At 39.8% G+C, this 15,411-nt stretch overlaps 3 protein-coding genes and 1 non-coding gene across 4 annotated transcripts in view; 1 reads left to right on the top strand and 3 right to left on the bottom strand.

Moving 5' to 3' along the window:
* Positions 1-3,164: 3,164 nt before the first annotated feature.
* Positions 3,165-4,841, bottom strand: LOC134624640 (tripartite motif-containing protein 16-like). Its single transcript, XM_063469657.1, has one exon. The coding sequence runs from the start codon at positions 4,839-4,841 to the stop codon at positions 3,165-3,167; it is 1,677 nt and encodes a 558-aa protein (XP_063325727.1).
* A 3,045-nt stretch (positions 4,842-7,886) lies between these two features.
* On the bottom strand, positions 7,887-9,203 carry LOC134623741 (tripartite motif-containing protein 16-like). Its single transcript, XM_065470187.1, has 2 exons — positions 9,083-9,203; positions 7,887-8,935 (listed from the first exon to the last, which is right to left on the bottom strand). The coding sequence occupies exons 1-2, from the start codon at positions 9,201-9,203 to the stop codon at positions 7,887-7,889; spliced, it is 1,170 nt and encodes a 389-aa protein (XP_065326259.1).
* A 3,093-nt stretch (positions 9,204-12,296) lies between these two features.
* Positions 12,297-12,368, bottom strand: trnap-ugg (transfer RNA proline (anticodon UGG)). The gene has a single exon. It is a non-coding gene; the product is annotated as a tRNA-Pro (tRNA).
* Positions 12,369-14,728: 2,360 nt separating this feature from the next.
* Positions 14,729-15,411, top strand: part of LOC134624639 (F-box/WD repeat-containing protein 7-like) — a 51,605-nt gene continuing 50,922 nt past the window's right edge. Inside the window, exon 1 of the mRNA XM_063469655.1 lies at positions 14,729-14,962. The gene's annotated coding sequence lies outside the window, so the exon portion shown is untranslated. The remainder of the gene's footprint in view (positions 14,963-15,411) is intronic.

Genomic DNA, 15,411 nt, shown 5'->3' with positions numbered 1-15,411 from the left:
AGCATCAACGTCCAGGACTGAAACATGAATCCACTGAGAAACTGAGCACTCCACCATCCGCTCCAAATATACTCACTCCTGCTTTGTAAAAACACTCCAAACAGTCCATCTTTTATATCCAGTCTATGCTCTGGGCTCCTGCAGCCTCTCCTTCAAAGCTCTGAGGCTTTCTGTCTGCACTGACTCCCTGCTTCTTCAAACCTGTCCTCAGGTATTCCAGCTTTACTCCCACATGCTGCTCACAGCCAGTCGGATCATCCGTGTGACTTTCATTCTCTGAGCAGATGCTGGAGCAGATCCAGGCTGCACAGATCCTTCAGGTCAAAAAGCTCAAAGTGACAAATGTGTCCAGAAAGCATTGGCCAACATCGAGTCCCAGGAGAGAGTAAGAAGGTGGTGTTTAAGGGGGAGACATTTGTTCCTCCACCTGTACTCATACTCCAGCTTTAAGGAGCTGCTACCGACAAACCAGGAAATAAACACTAAATATTTAATAAGTAACCTTTGTGAGGTTATTTTAAACACAGTCCGTCAGTCTTATTGCTCTTGAACAATAAAATATTAGAAACTGTCTCTAGTTTACCTGGTGATGTTCTCATGCAAGAGACAACATCGAAAACAGCAAACTAATATACGTCACCACGCCGATGCTGTTCAGAGGACAGCAAGAGTAAACAATCTCTCTTGTCTTCATTATCATTCCCCTCGTACATTTTGTTACTCTGATTTCTAGTGGTGTGCGGATCGATACTGAAATATCGATTCTTCCGATACCAGCAATTTATGTTCTAGAATCGATTCTCATATTAGAATATCAATATTTTAGTACTCTGGGGTAAATTTGTAGTTTTTCCATTAAAAGGAACGCAGTGGAAAGAAAATATATCATTTGGATCATATAATTTAGAAGGAACTACTTCCTCTTACGCATTTCATAGTCATATTCGAAATACGGCTGTATAAATGTGTCGCAGCGTGCGCACTCACAACAATGGCTGAGCGTAAACAGAGCCATGTGTGGACGTGTTTTAACTCCACAAACAGCCAAGACGCGGTTTGCGATATATGTGGCAAGACAGTGAGGCGTAAATCATATCACAGAATATGACGAGATTATGTTGAGGCGAACTGAAGAGGAGGAGAGGGACAGGTGCTGCTAGGGCGAGACAGATGTCTTTTGCGGAGTCCTTTAGTGCTGCAGGCAGGCAACATGCTCAAATAGCGCACAACTTCAGGTTTTTTATTTCCATATGATTATTCTGCATTATTAAGCAATAAAAACAAGTTGTCTGATGTCCTCTAATCATTATGAAGCAAGATGGTTATGTTATTATTACAATTACATAATACAATTATATATTGTATAATGAAATACAATGAAACATTAAGTTTTTGTACAGAGTATTGGTATCGGATCAGTATCGTCGATACCACCCTGAATTTTACTTGGTATCGGAAATCAGTGGTATCGCACATCACTACTGATTTCAGCGTTTTCGCCTCACAACTAAAACGTGCAGTTTATTTTGTGTGCACTCAAGCGGAGTCGAGTCAACGAGCGCCACCTGTGGCCAAGTGCCATAGCCTAAAGCCAGGTTAATTTGTGACACACATCTGCACCTGGCTCTATCGCCACGTTTTAATTCCCGTTTCATGCACAATACATTTGTAACTTTCCAGGTTTTATGTTCTTGCATCTTGTAAATAAACCCTTAAACTAAATGAAATGCTATTGTGTATTAATGTTAAGCCTACATCGGTAAGAAATGACAAATTATGTACACAAAGTCCTAGAAATCACCACTCCTATTGTTCATGATGACTCTGATTTTTTTCCATAACAAACAACAAATATTACACATTAATATTTGACTTGTGTTGTAACATCACATCTTGTTAGCATAGTCTGCCTCTGTCTTTTCTCTGGAAATGAATTTAATTCTAAAATCATCTGAAATGATGGCGTACTGACTTTGTAGATTACATTTGTGTAACTGTAGTCACCTGGGACAATCATGTACTGTTTGGAACACTTGGGGCCAACATAGATAATAGATTGACACAGCTGGAGACAGTTGGTAGTTATATACAGTCTATATAACTTACATATTAACTTGCTTAATTAAACAAACATTTGTGGGAGCAGCTGGAAGAGTCTGTGACAAACATCTCAAACAGCAGGACGTTACATCCTGTGGTGTCTTTGTATGCAAGGCAGGTATAATGGTCATGGTGTTGTACTTGAATATGCACAGATTCTAATTAATAGAAAATGGCCAGCTTGCAGAACGAATTCTATTGAGGACAACAGTACAGTCTTCTGTTGACCAAGAGGGTGTTGCCAGGCTAAGACTGAGCATAGCACTCTGTCTGCTCAAAAATGCAGGTATACCCCAGAAATGTCTGGACCTTCATTTAAAATATTTATATGTGACATATATGTATCTTTGAACATGATCTTTGTGGGTCGATTTGAATGCATCAAATGTAAGTGCAGCCACTCAGCCTCTACTCATTGTAGTGATAGATACAGGTGCAGATGTGCACAAGTTAATCTGGTTGTAGGCTATGTATGCTGTCTTGTGAACAGCATTTTTTTTTCCCCATTTTTTGTGGTCGCCTTGTTCATGAGAATATCACCAAGTAAACAAGAGACAGTTTTTAATATTTCATTGTTCATAGCAATGAGACTGACAGTTAATTTGTGACAGTTAATCTGGAACATCGGTGACAGCAAGTAAGAATGTCTGCCAAAGTTATGATAACAGTTAAAACCACCTAAAGCTGCAAAGTAACACAGTAATATCAGCACTAAAGAATAAGTCAAATCAATCACCAAAGAAAGCGGAAAAGACAGTCCCAGCAGTGTTTTTACATTACTTACCATCCACACTGGAAGAGTACACTGACGGAAGAAATCACGGAAGGCTTGTTTTCCCTACATGGCTAAACAAACACAGGATGAAGTGCCACCCAAATAAAGTCAGTGATTAACTAGACAACAAACAATGAGATTTTTAAAATAGCACCCATAAAGTTTAACTAACAGGTGATGGTATGTACAAAGAAGAAAAGCACAACTGCAAGCTCAGTAAGAATGATGACAAAGAAAAAAAACTGTAGACTAAAACACATTTTAATCAACTTCTGTCAAAGACTTTTGTCTATTTAAGTTTAATGAACTCGGCAGAGACACCATCAGACTCACAAAGCCAAAGTCCAGCATAGAGCGGCTGAGTGAATGTGGTCTGGACTCTGTGGAGGAGAGTCATGGTTTCAGAGACTCTGTAGAAAGACAGAATACCTGCTCTGTGATCCAGGTACACTCCTACTCTGGAGGACCGAGGACCTGAGAGGACAGTTTGGACTTTGTTGTACCAAAATTCATATTTGTTTATATAACACTTCAGTGACCATGATTTTTGATTGAATCCAAAAAAACATAAGTCTGATTTTCCTACTCTTCGGATATTCTTGTATGTGACTGCTACTTCAACTCCTTTTCCTCTCCACTCCACCTCCCAGTAACAACGTCCACTCAGACTCTCTTTACTCAGGATCTGAAGCCATCCAGTGAATCTGTCTGAATGATCAGAATAAGACTGTTCTTCTTTGGTATATATAGCTTTTCTGTTCCCTTCAGATAATAACAGATGTCTGTTTGCTGTGTTTGGATCCAGTGTGATTTCATGTGAATATTTTAAGAATCCAGCTCTGGTCTTTGGCTCTGGTGATGACAGTAAAACATCCACTTGAGTGACTGTCAGTGAGATGTTTGTCCATTCCTCTCTCAGAATGTCCTGTAGTTTATCTCTGGTCTCTGACACAGCTGCTGTCACATCCTCAAAGTAGCTCAGAGGACGAATATTGATGCTGGATGAGTGTGTAGACTCACTGAGTGCTGACAGTGAGGGGTAGTTGTGTAGAAACTGGTTGTGATCCTCTGTGTGTGAGAGCTGCTCCAGCTCGCCGTCTTTCCTCTTCAGCTCAGCGATCTCCTGCTCCAGCTTCTCCTGAAGCTCTTTGACTCGACTCACTTCAGTTTCCTGCTGGGATCTGACCTGCTGCTTCACATCAGAGCTTCTTTTCTGGATGAGACGGATCAGCTCAGTGAACATCTTCTCACTGTCCTCCACTGCTTTATCAGCAGAGCCATTGATGGCCTCCACCTCCTGTTGAAGCAGCTTCACATCTTTCTCTCGCTCCTGGATTCTCTGCTGGATGTTTAGTCGTCTCACCTCGAGCTCCTTCTGCTTCTCAGTCCTTTCTGCTGCAGCTGGGACTGTTTCATGGCCTTTATGGTCATCCTTTTTGCAGACATTACAGATACTCTGCTGATCAGTACGGCAGAAAGTCTTCATCACCTCATCATGACGAGAGCAGATGTTCTCCTGGAGCTTCTTGTAAAGGTCAACAAGTTTGTGTTTCTTTAATGGAGCTGCATCATAGTGAGGTTGGAGGTGTTTCTCACAGTAAGAGGCTGGACAAGTTAAACAGGACTTGATGGCTTTCAGCTTCCTCCCAGTGCAGACATCACAGGCCACATCTTCAGGTCCAGCATAGCAGTGATCAGCTGGAGCATCTTGGAGTCCAGTCTTCTTCAGCTGCTCCACCAACTCTGCTAACATGACGCTTTTCTCCAGGACAGGCCTCGGTGTGAAAGTCTTCCTGCACTGTGGGCAGCTGTGGATTCCCTTCTTGTCCTCTTCATCAAAGTGGGTTTCGATACAGTTCATGCAGTAGCTGTGTCCACAGGCTGTAGTCACCGGATCCTTCAGTAGATCCAAACAGATCGAACAAGAGAAGGTTTCTCGGTCCAGCTGAGCTCCTTTTTCTGCCATTTCTCCGTGCCAGTCACAGTAACAGTGGCGGTGTCAGTTTCTGTTTTGTAGAAACGAAACTAGCCTGAGGTCTGAACTTAATGTGTGTCTGTAGTGAATGGAGCCTGTCAGCCCTTAGATATATATCTATATATGTCAGAGGAGAGAATGAGGAAATGTGTGCACAAAGAGTAGTTTCTATGTTTAGAAGAGGAAGGAGTGATCAGGTTGTGAGTGATTCCAGGAATAGGAGCCCTTTAAAGTAGACACTGTGTGTTATACCCTTTTCTGTACAGAGCATACCTAACAAAGTTTTTGGGGGGTAAATTCTTCTTGGAGTCTCTGTCTTTAGGGAGGGATCCTTTTGTCATTTTTTTCTAATCAGCTGTGTTTCAAATGATTCTTGGACATTTTTCTTCTTAAAATGTTTATTTTCAAGTCAAAAAATGTAGTTTAGCAGTCAAGCAAATTCTGAAATAATTCAAACATCGATAAACATATAAGTGATAAATATAAATCAAGACCAGAGATTTCCTTTATGGAAATAGTACATATGAATTTTTTATTATATTACTAATAATCAGTGAGGCAATGAAACGGAGAAACAAAAACCTCACCTTATTGGACACTTTGTCATGATCCCTGGTTTTAAACTGAGTTGCTGGGTTTCAGTTTCTTTTGTCGCAGTGTTTTTAGTTTCTGATTATTTTTCAGATATATTTCTGATTCCTGTTTTGATTTCATTGTCATTCCAGTATCTTGAATTTAAATCCTCGTTGTGTTTGAGTTCTAGTTACAGTTTGTAGTTCAATGAATTTGAATGGCTATTATAGTGATTTTCTGTTCTAGTGTTCAACTAAATTCACTTCTTACTTTGAGGTTTCTGTTTGTGTTTCCCCATCACTCTCCCTGTCTCGCCTTTCTGTGTTTCTTCCTGAATTAGGTCATTAATGTTTCCTATTGATTTTCATGTTTCATGTCTCTCTGTTTTAGTTATTTAATTATCTGTTTTACTTTTGTCTTGTGCCTTGCTTTGAGCTTTGCTTGCTTCCACCTTTGATGTGTGTATTGTTCCTCCCTGCTGTGTTTAATGCTGAATTAATTCTCAGTGTGTTTTAGATTTGTCATTTACTGGTGTCTGCTCAGTCTTGCTTAGTGTCAGCATATATTCCTGTGAATTTCTCAGTATAAAACCTTTCATGACCTTTTACTCTCTACCATATTGTGAGTTTGGGATTTAGTTATTTTCACAACTTCTTTAACAGCAGAACTAGAGTATTTAAAAGTAGAATGGGAGGCAGAGCCTTCAGTTTTCAGGCCCCTCTTCTGTGGAACCAGCTTCCAGTTTGGATTCGGGAGACAGACACTATCTCTACTTTTAAGATTAGGCTTAAAACTTTCCTTTTTGGTAAAGCAGAATCCTCCCTTAGTTATGCTGCAATAGGCGTAGGCTGCCGGGGGATTCCCATGATGCATTGAGTGTTTCTTTTTCAGTCACCTTCTCACTCACTATGTGTTAATAGACCTCTCTGCATTGAATCATATCTCTTATTAATCTCTCTCTCTCCCACAGCATGTCTTTATCCTGTTTTCCTTCTCTCACCCCAACCGGTCGCAGCAGATGGCCGCCCCTCCCTGAGCCTGGTTCTGCCGGAGGTTTCTTCCTGTTAAAAGGGAGTTTTGCCTTCCCACTGTCTCCAAAGTGCTTGCTCATAGGGGGTCATATAATTGTTGGAGTTTTCCCTGATTTCTTTGTGTTATTGTAGTTTTGTTACTTTACAATATAAAAAAAAAACCTTGAGGAGACTGGGGTTTTTTTTGTTTGTTTGTTGGGTTTTTTTTGTCTTTTCCTTTTTGGCACAATATAAATGAAACTGAATCGAATTGAATGGACAGCACAGTGAGGACTAAAGGAAGCTCAGGAGTACAAAAACAAGAAAAGGTGCTGCATCTTGTTCAAAGTATTAACATATTTGTAGCAAAATAAGAAACTACTGCCATAAACATTCTTTTTTGTTAGTTACAATCATGCTGCTTTAAATCAATATACAGTGTGAAAAGTCGTTCACTTTTGCACATATTTGATTTTGTTAGCAGTCTGACTACAGGAAGTTTGGAGCCACATCATTCAACAAAATCGATCAGATGATGAATTTTAATCTTTGTTACTGTTCAATCCAATGAAAATAAACGATCACACCAAATGCATTTGTATTTTTATTGTATTATTTTGTTGTTTTGGGGGGTTGGACTTTATTTTTGTACAAGTTTTTTCTCCTGTTGAATATTGTAAAAAGAAAAGTCTGAATCTTTCCTAAACCTCTTGTTAGACAAATATGTACTAATGAGTGCTTAAGTAACTGGCTAATAACGCACTAGAATTTCACTTGTCAAACTTGGCTGTTTGTCACATAACTTATTTGCTCCAAAATGCTTTTGTTTTCTTACATGTTAAACACACAGTATGTAAAGAACTTCTGAAATTGTATTCATGTATCTTCAGATTGTTGAACATGAAATCATTAAAAGTCTGTAAAGTTATTTTTCAGTGAATTATTGAACATATTCAGCGCTTGTCTCAGAATATAAGCTGTGGACAGTCCTGATTCATGATGATGACAATTACCAGTTTACATCAATTTGAAAGCGTAAACAAATAAATGTAAATGTAATTATAGATGTGTCTCTTTACAAAATCCGTTTGAAAATGAAGGCTTACTGGTTTCTCTATTGAGGCCGATATGGTGAAGGAGAAACATCAGTCACACCAACACAAATGTTCCTGAAATAATCTGAGCATACAGAAGTTTAAATTTTCATGTGGAGAGTAGTCAGAGCCTCCATGGCAAAACAAGCACAACAAGGAGCGCGATCCTAACAAAGTCGATCATTAACTAGACAACAAATGATGAGATGTCAGAGTATCACTGATAAATGTGACTGACAGGCGATCTCTGTGTTGAGAAGAAACAGGACAACAATGAGCTGTCAGCAACAAAGATGGAGACCAAAGAAACTGGAAACTATTACATAAATTTTAACCAACTGACCCTCAAAGACTTCTGTCTACTTTAGCTCAATTAACTCTGCAGTGTCTCTATTAGATTCACCAAAAAAACTCTCAAAAAGCCGAAGTCCAGCATAGAGCGGCTGAGTGAATGTGGTCTGGACTCTGTGGAGGAGAGTCATGGTTTCAGAGACGCTGTAGAAAGACAGAATACCTGCTCTGTGATCCAGGTACACTCCTACTCTGGAGGACCGAGGACCTGAGAGATCAGTTCGCTTCTTGTTGCACCAAAAAATATAACTGTTTGTGTAACAACGTAATGACCAAGATTTGTCATTGAATCCAAAACCAAATCCATCTAAGCTCCCTGCTCTTCTGATATTCTTGTATGCGACTGCTACATCAACTCCTCTCCCTCTCCACTCCACCTCCCAGTAACAACGTCCAGTCAGACTCTCTCTACTCAGGACCTGAGAATATCCAGTGAATCTGTCTGGATGATCAGAATAAGACTGTTGTTGTTTCATAAATGTTGCTTTTCTGTTCCCCTCAGATAAAAACAGACATCTGTGTGCTGTGTTTGGATCCAGTGTGATTTCACATGAATATTGTAAGAATCCAGCTCTGGTCTTTGGCTCTGGTGGTGACAGTAAAACATCCACTTCAGTGACTGTCAGTGAGATGTTTGTCCATTCCTCTCTCAGAATGTCCTGTAGTTTATCTCTGGTCTCTGACACAGCTGCTGTCACATCCTCAAAGTACCTCAGAGGACGAATATTGATGCTGGATGAGTGTGTAGACTCACTGAGTGCTGGGACTGTTTCATGGCCTTTATGTTCATCCATTGTGCAGACATAACAGATACTCTGCTGATCAGTACGACAGAAAATCTTCATCACCTCATCATGACGAGAGCAGATGTTCTCCTGGAGCTTCTTGGAGGGGGCCACCAGCTTGTGTTTCTTTAATGGAGCTGCATCATAGTGAGGTTGAAGGTGTTTCTCACAGTAAGAGGCCAGACAAGTTAAACAGGACTTGATGGCTTTCAGCTTCCTCCCAGTGCAGACATCACAGGCCACATCTTCAGGTCCAGCATAGCAGTGATCAGCTGGAGCAGCTTGGAGTCCAGTCTTCTTCAGCTGCTCCATTAAAGCTGCTAACATGATGTTTTTCTCCAGGACAGGTCTCGGTGTGAAAGTCTTCCTGCACTGAGGGCAGCTCCAGATTTTCTTCCTGTCCTCTCCATCCCAGAAACTTTTAATACAGTTCCTGCAGTAGCTGTGTCCACAGGCTGTAGTCACCGGATCCTTCAGTAGATCCAAACAGATGGAACAAGAGAAGGTTTCTTGGTCCAGCTGAACTTTTTTATGTGCCATTTTTCCTGTCAGTGTCAGTGACTGTGTGAGTTTCTTTTGTTTTGGTGAAACTAGTTTGATCTCTGGTCTAAACATGCATTTCTGCAGTGAATGATGCCCATCAGCTCAGAAACATGACCACATGTTGGTTTCACCCATCTTTAATCTGTATATCCGAACAAGGGAACACAAGCAACAGTCAGTCAACATCAAATTTTTATTGAACATTATGAATGAAGAAGGTACCGCTATGTAATGACAGGGAAGACAATGCTACATTGCAAACTAAGCTAGACATACAAGTGACAAAGATTAGAACTTCTGGACCCTAAGATCTGTTTGTTCATGAAAAAAAAAGTGTTTAACAAGAATTCTGTAGCTCTGAAAACGTTACGTCCAGATGAACAGAATCGACTTTTTGGGATTTACTTACCTAAATGATTGAGCATGCATCAAGATAAGAATTTAATTTGTTGGAAACATGGAACTTATTTATTTTTATTCTAGTTAATTTTATATTATTAGTAGTAGTAGAGTAATATTTAATGTCAATTTTAACTAAACTAACGCTTAAAATATATTTTTAAATTTCTCTTGTGGTGACTTCTTGTAGATCCCATCTCCAGTACCTTCAAGGTCCACCAGATGGCTCTAGGTCACACTTTTAAAATCACAGCGCTTCTTATAAATTCACTCAGCATTAAGGAAATAAAATCTGATGCAGCATCAGGGTGATATAAAATTCAATATACAAGTAATGTGTTGTGTATGATTTTGCTTCAGTGCTTTCAATTTTAGTGCTTTGATGCTAAAATGTTTGGACAATGTCAGTTTTTAAGGATTTGCTTACTTTTTTCACCACCTTCACAAAATAGTCATTAAATTATGCTTTTAAAAATAATACAACTGCATGAGAGCACAGGGATGCACGTCACCCTGAAAACCATTCCCAACCCTTTTTTCCTTCTTTTTTAATTATTTCTGATCAAATGTCATGATTTCCTAAGTAGATTTCCTATTAAGTATGTAAGGTACACATGAACTGTCACCGTGTCTGTCCTTACTTGTCGTCCCCTGTACGCTAGAAATAATTTGAGTGACGCCTGGAAAGAGCTGCTGAAGTCTCTGCAGAGCTGCACTGGTTACTTTCGTAACCGTATGTTTGAACAGATTAAACTTACACGTCAGCAAAAAAACAAACAAACAAAAAAACAATGTGAATATGCACAACAATCTCCTTAGCACACGCAGAGGAACACATCACAAACAGGTCAGTTATTTTTAAAAAATGCTTTTATAATTTTATAGGTTCAAAAGAAAAAAAAGAGCGAGGACTTCTCCTCCACAACTTACCAACAGCCTCGAAACGGAGCAAACTAACGGAAGCTGATCATTTGCATGATCAGCTTCCGGGGGGTGGGGGGCGGGGGGCGTAATAAATATGGAATATATTTGTAGCGAACCACCGAATGAAGGATGACACTTTACTGATGAAGTTTTGAAGGCTTAATGGCAGTAAACCATCAACCTCACCATAAGAGCTGGGGATGTAAACATAGAAACAGCGTGTAAGTTAAAAATCCACACTCTTAACAATCATAAACCTTACAACATAAAGAAAGCTTCAACATAAAATTTAACAAATGTAGCCTCTGTCACACAAAACATATAAACATGTCCTTATCTACGTCATGAACATACCTTGTGCCTCTATCAAGGGGGCTGCTAAGGGCTCAGTTACACCATCACACTTCAAACTCCCGCGACTGCCGTTAAAACTGCGCCGACAGTGTTTCACAGGAAATCGTCCCTCCAAATTAAAAGCTTCTCAACTCAAACAGGAAGCTGGTAATCGAAAACAGCGATAAGTGCCAAAATAAAATGCAAGGAAATAAATAAAAGTATTTAGGGTTATTTACAATACTGTTTGCAAATGTAATCAACCCTTCTCACATTTGCAAACCTCAATTCAAGAAGTTAAAGAACTCTTTGTTTCAAAAAGGATAAGATGACAGAGGTGGTCCATCAAATCGTCAAGCACTTAAAGTAGCATCACCCTGCCACTCCATCAACCTGTACACGCAGCAAACATGAAAAATTACTTTGTGAAGAATAATTGTAGTTTTTCCAGCTAACTTCACTATCTTCCCCCTCGTTCTTCCTGTTCTTGTCCAACCTCTCTCTCTTCATCCTCCTCACTAAACTAGAATTGTATTAGCTGGTAAATGACAAAAATATAATCTCGTAATAATTATTACAAGAGCAGGTTGGGATTCGTGATTGATAACAGGACAACACACGGCTTAGTTATGTCAAATCATCATCATTTATTGTGGGTTAACAGAATCTACAGCTTTATCATTTGTGGTGAATTTGACCACATGTCCACTCTTACCTGTTTCTCTTTGCTCTCTCCCTCTCTGCCCTCCTCTCTCAATCCTTGTTAAATGTTACAGTGAAAAAAACAACATGATCCATATTGATGTATAACAATATTTAAACTGAACACAGGCTGCAGCTGGACACTCACAGGTAACATCATTTTGATTTGCTGTCACCTGGATCTGGAGCTGTACCGAAACACTGAAGCCAATTCGATCAAAATAGGAACAGAAATCTTTAACAAACTAAAATAATAAAGTTCGTCAGCTTCTCAGCTGGCGACTCGCAATATACCAGCAGACTAGTGGATCAGAAGGTTAAAGTTAGCTAATAATTTCAAGGGGTTTAAGCTAATGTTATTGATGCTATTTAGAGAACAGATAAAAATAAGCAGACACTTTATAAGTCACAGCAACGTCCTCGCATTATCAGAACAGTTTGAACTTTTGTTGTATAGTTAAAGTGTGTTTTAAATCTGCATCACTTATTTGTATCATGACTTCTTTATCTTCTTTCTGCTGCACCAATGAAAGTCTTATTAGTCAATTAATGACTGAATGAGATTTTTGAGTACATCACTTCTATTAATTAATTAATGTTTGAGTTATACAAGTTAATTTTGCAAAAGCTTAACTTAAATATGATATAAATGTCAAAGGATTCCTACGTTGAAATTAGACATTTTCATCCATATCGATGACATGGTGTAGCTAAAGCATCCGAAAGCCATTCGGGCTCGTCCGGGATTTGAACCCGGGACCTCTCGCACCCAAAGCGAGAATCATACCCCTAGACCAACGAGCCACACATGTGCAATGGCAGAGCTCACACATGTTCGGTAATTTTGGCACTATGCTGACTGGTTTTCATTTGTTGTAAACTGTGCTGTTTGGCAGCTAATCTTTCACAGTAATAATGAAATCACCGTCCTCCACTGCTTTATGTTGGCAGGTCCTGTGTGGAGAGAGTCTGACTGGACGTTGTTACTGGGAGGTGGAGTGGAGAGAGAGAGGGGTGCAGTCACATACAAGAATCAAATCAAATCAAATCACTTTTATTGTCACATCACATGTGCAGGTACACTGGTACAGTACATGTGAGTGAAATTCTTGTGTGCGAGCTTCACAAGCAACAGAGTTGTGCAAAATACAATAATGTAAAACAAGCAAAATATAAAAATGGCTAATCTAAAAAGTAATAAATATATGTACAATATGTAAAGGTATATACATTACTGAATGTGTATACTAAATATGTTTTTCTACGTGTGTGTGTTTGAGTGTGTATATAGTATGTATATACATGTTTTACAAATGAAATAAAGTAAACAATAAAATAAGATATATAAAATATACAGAGGTTGGTATGTGCAAAACAGTGGTATTTATATACAGTATGGAGTGCATAATGTTGAAGTTCCAGTAGTGAGGGTGAGGTGTCTATGAAGTGTTCAGCAGTCTGATGGCCTGATGGAAAAAGCTGTCTCTCAGTCTGCTGGTTCGGGACCGGATGCTGCAGAACCTCCTTCCTGATGGTAGTAGTCTGAACAGTTTATGGCTGGGGTGACTGGAGTCCTTGATGATCCTCCCCGCTTTCCTCAGGCACCGCTTCCTGTAGATGTCTTGGAGGGAGGGAAGCTCACCTCCAATTATCCGTTCAGCACACCGCACTACTCTCTGGAGAGCTTTGCGGTTGTGAGCGGTGCTGTTGCCGTACCAGGTGGTGATGCATCCAGTGAGGATGCTCTCAATGGCACAGCGATAGAAGGTCCTGAGGATGCGGGGGCTCATGCCGAATCTTTTCAGTCTCCTGAGAAAGAAGAGGCGCTGCTGCGCCTTCTTCACTGTTTTGTTTATGTGTACTGACCACGTAAGATCCTCAGCCAGATGTACACCAAGGAAGCGGAAGCTGCTCACTCTCTCCACAGCGGCGCCGTTGATGGTGATGGGGGTGTGTACTCCTCTGCACCTCCGGAAGTCCACTATCAACTCCTTTGTCTTTGCGACGTTGAGGGTGAGATGGTTGTCTTGACACCAGTGGGTCAGGGCGCTGACCTCCTCCCTGTAGGCCGTCTCATCACCGTTGGTAATAAGACCCACCACTGTAGTGTAATGAAGAACATCAGTGTAGATTTAGATTTGCAGGCTGTAATATAGAATATTCTAAAATATTCTAACTTGAAAATTCCTCTTTGTAAATCAGGTTACGATTAGTGGTACAGGTTGTATCACAGAGTCTCCCGGCCTTCACTCCCTACCTTATACTCATGCATGTTGCAATTTGCTATGGGGGTGCTAGCTGTATTACACAAGGTCCTTAACCTTCATCTTTGTATATATGTATATAATATGTAAATCTCAAATCAACCAATTATGGTGGGCCAATCTGAAGGAAACTTTACATGAACATTGTCACACATGGAGCAAATATTAAAATCTGTATGTTAAAAAACTAAACAAAAAATGTGTTATCCCAATTCTCACTTGAGACATGCAAAACAAATTTGCAGTGAGTGTACTTTGCATGTATGGTTATTACAGGTTCATGTTGTGGTTTCAGACAGGTTCTTTATGCTTGAATTTGTTGTGCAGGCTGTAAAGGTGGCAGCATTAAACTTCCTCTCTGTTTTTCTTCATTTTTTTGTAATGAAATAAAGTGAGCTCAGTCTAATTTCACCCCATCAAAGTTGCTTGGCATCTAGTCCATCTGCTCTGGTCCTGATATCAGTCTCATATATATTATAAAATCTGGATTTTAGCACAAAAAGGAAGGACATTTGTGTTTGGTCATTTATTTTTTGTAACAGTGCTTCTTGGCAATGAATCTCACACCATTGTGTACACCTCTGTGAAACCTTAAATGGAGCCACATCTGTGAGAAAAATGCATTTGTGGGCTGAAATAAACAGGTTTTGGTATAAGAGTATTTAGTATTAGTGTATTATTAGATAGCTAAATGTAATTAAAAAAAAGTTGTGCCACCATTATTATAATAGTTTAGAGCTGTAGGTTTGCAGATATTCATTTTTTCCACAGTAAACTAAACAACAGATTTTCACAACGAGACGTCAGCACACAAAGGGGAAGCTGAGGCGTTTGATTGGACAATGGCGGAGCGTTATGTAATTCAGGCGCCTGACGTCATTAAACCGCGCCAAACAAAGCTCCATGTGTAAAAGAGAGACAAGAGAGAAGAGAACGGGATAAAGTTTAGTTTCTCTGAGGTTTGAAGGTTTTTAGAAGCAGAAAGTGTGTAATTTTAACGCTCTGGAGACATCTTCAGAGCCGAGGTGTTTGTTTGGAGCTGAAAGCTGAAGCTGCTGTGAAGAATAAACAAAGAAGAAGAAAATGCCGGTTTTTAAAATTTAAAGTCCGAGGAGCGAGAGGAGAGCTCAAAACGTAAGTCCGTCTCGGTTCAAAGCTTTTAACATAGTCTTATTGATGTTTTAGTGGCTAAACAGGGTGGGAAATACATCAGTGGTTGTAAAAATGACGGAGATATCGATATTAACTATAGAGATGCCCGATATTTTTCAGCTGCAGGCAGTTTGAAGTACGACATCATGTGGGTAGTTATCAAAACACACACTTGTTGCAGGCAGGATTTGAGTCTCATTATACAAGTATGAACGGTAATGTTCGGGTTTTCTTGTAGGCTCTGGGATTGGTTAGGTTTGGTAGGGTAGGTGAGCACATCTGTCTGTGTGGACGGCTTGTGTCAAATACATGGCCAGGAAAAGTGATTGTGTGTGTGCGTGTGCGTGTGTTGTTGTTTTAAATGTCTTATAGTTATTTATGGTGCTACCTGGGGTTTTTTAAGCGTCTTTATGGCTCTTCTCTGCCTACTA

Source organism: Pelmatolapia mariae, linkage group LG3_W (genome assembly GCF_036321145.2).
Source record: "Pelmatolapia mariae isolate MD_Pm_ZW linkage group LG3_W, Pm_UMD_F_2, whole genome shotgun sequence".
NCBI lineage: Eukaryota > Metazoa > Chordata > Actinopteri > Cichliformes > Cichlidae > Pelmatolapia > Pelmatolapia mariae.
Note: the sequence above shows the minus strand (reverse complement) of the source record. Positions and strands in the feature narration are given on the sequence as shown.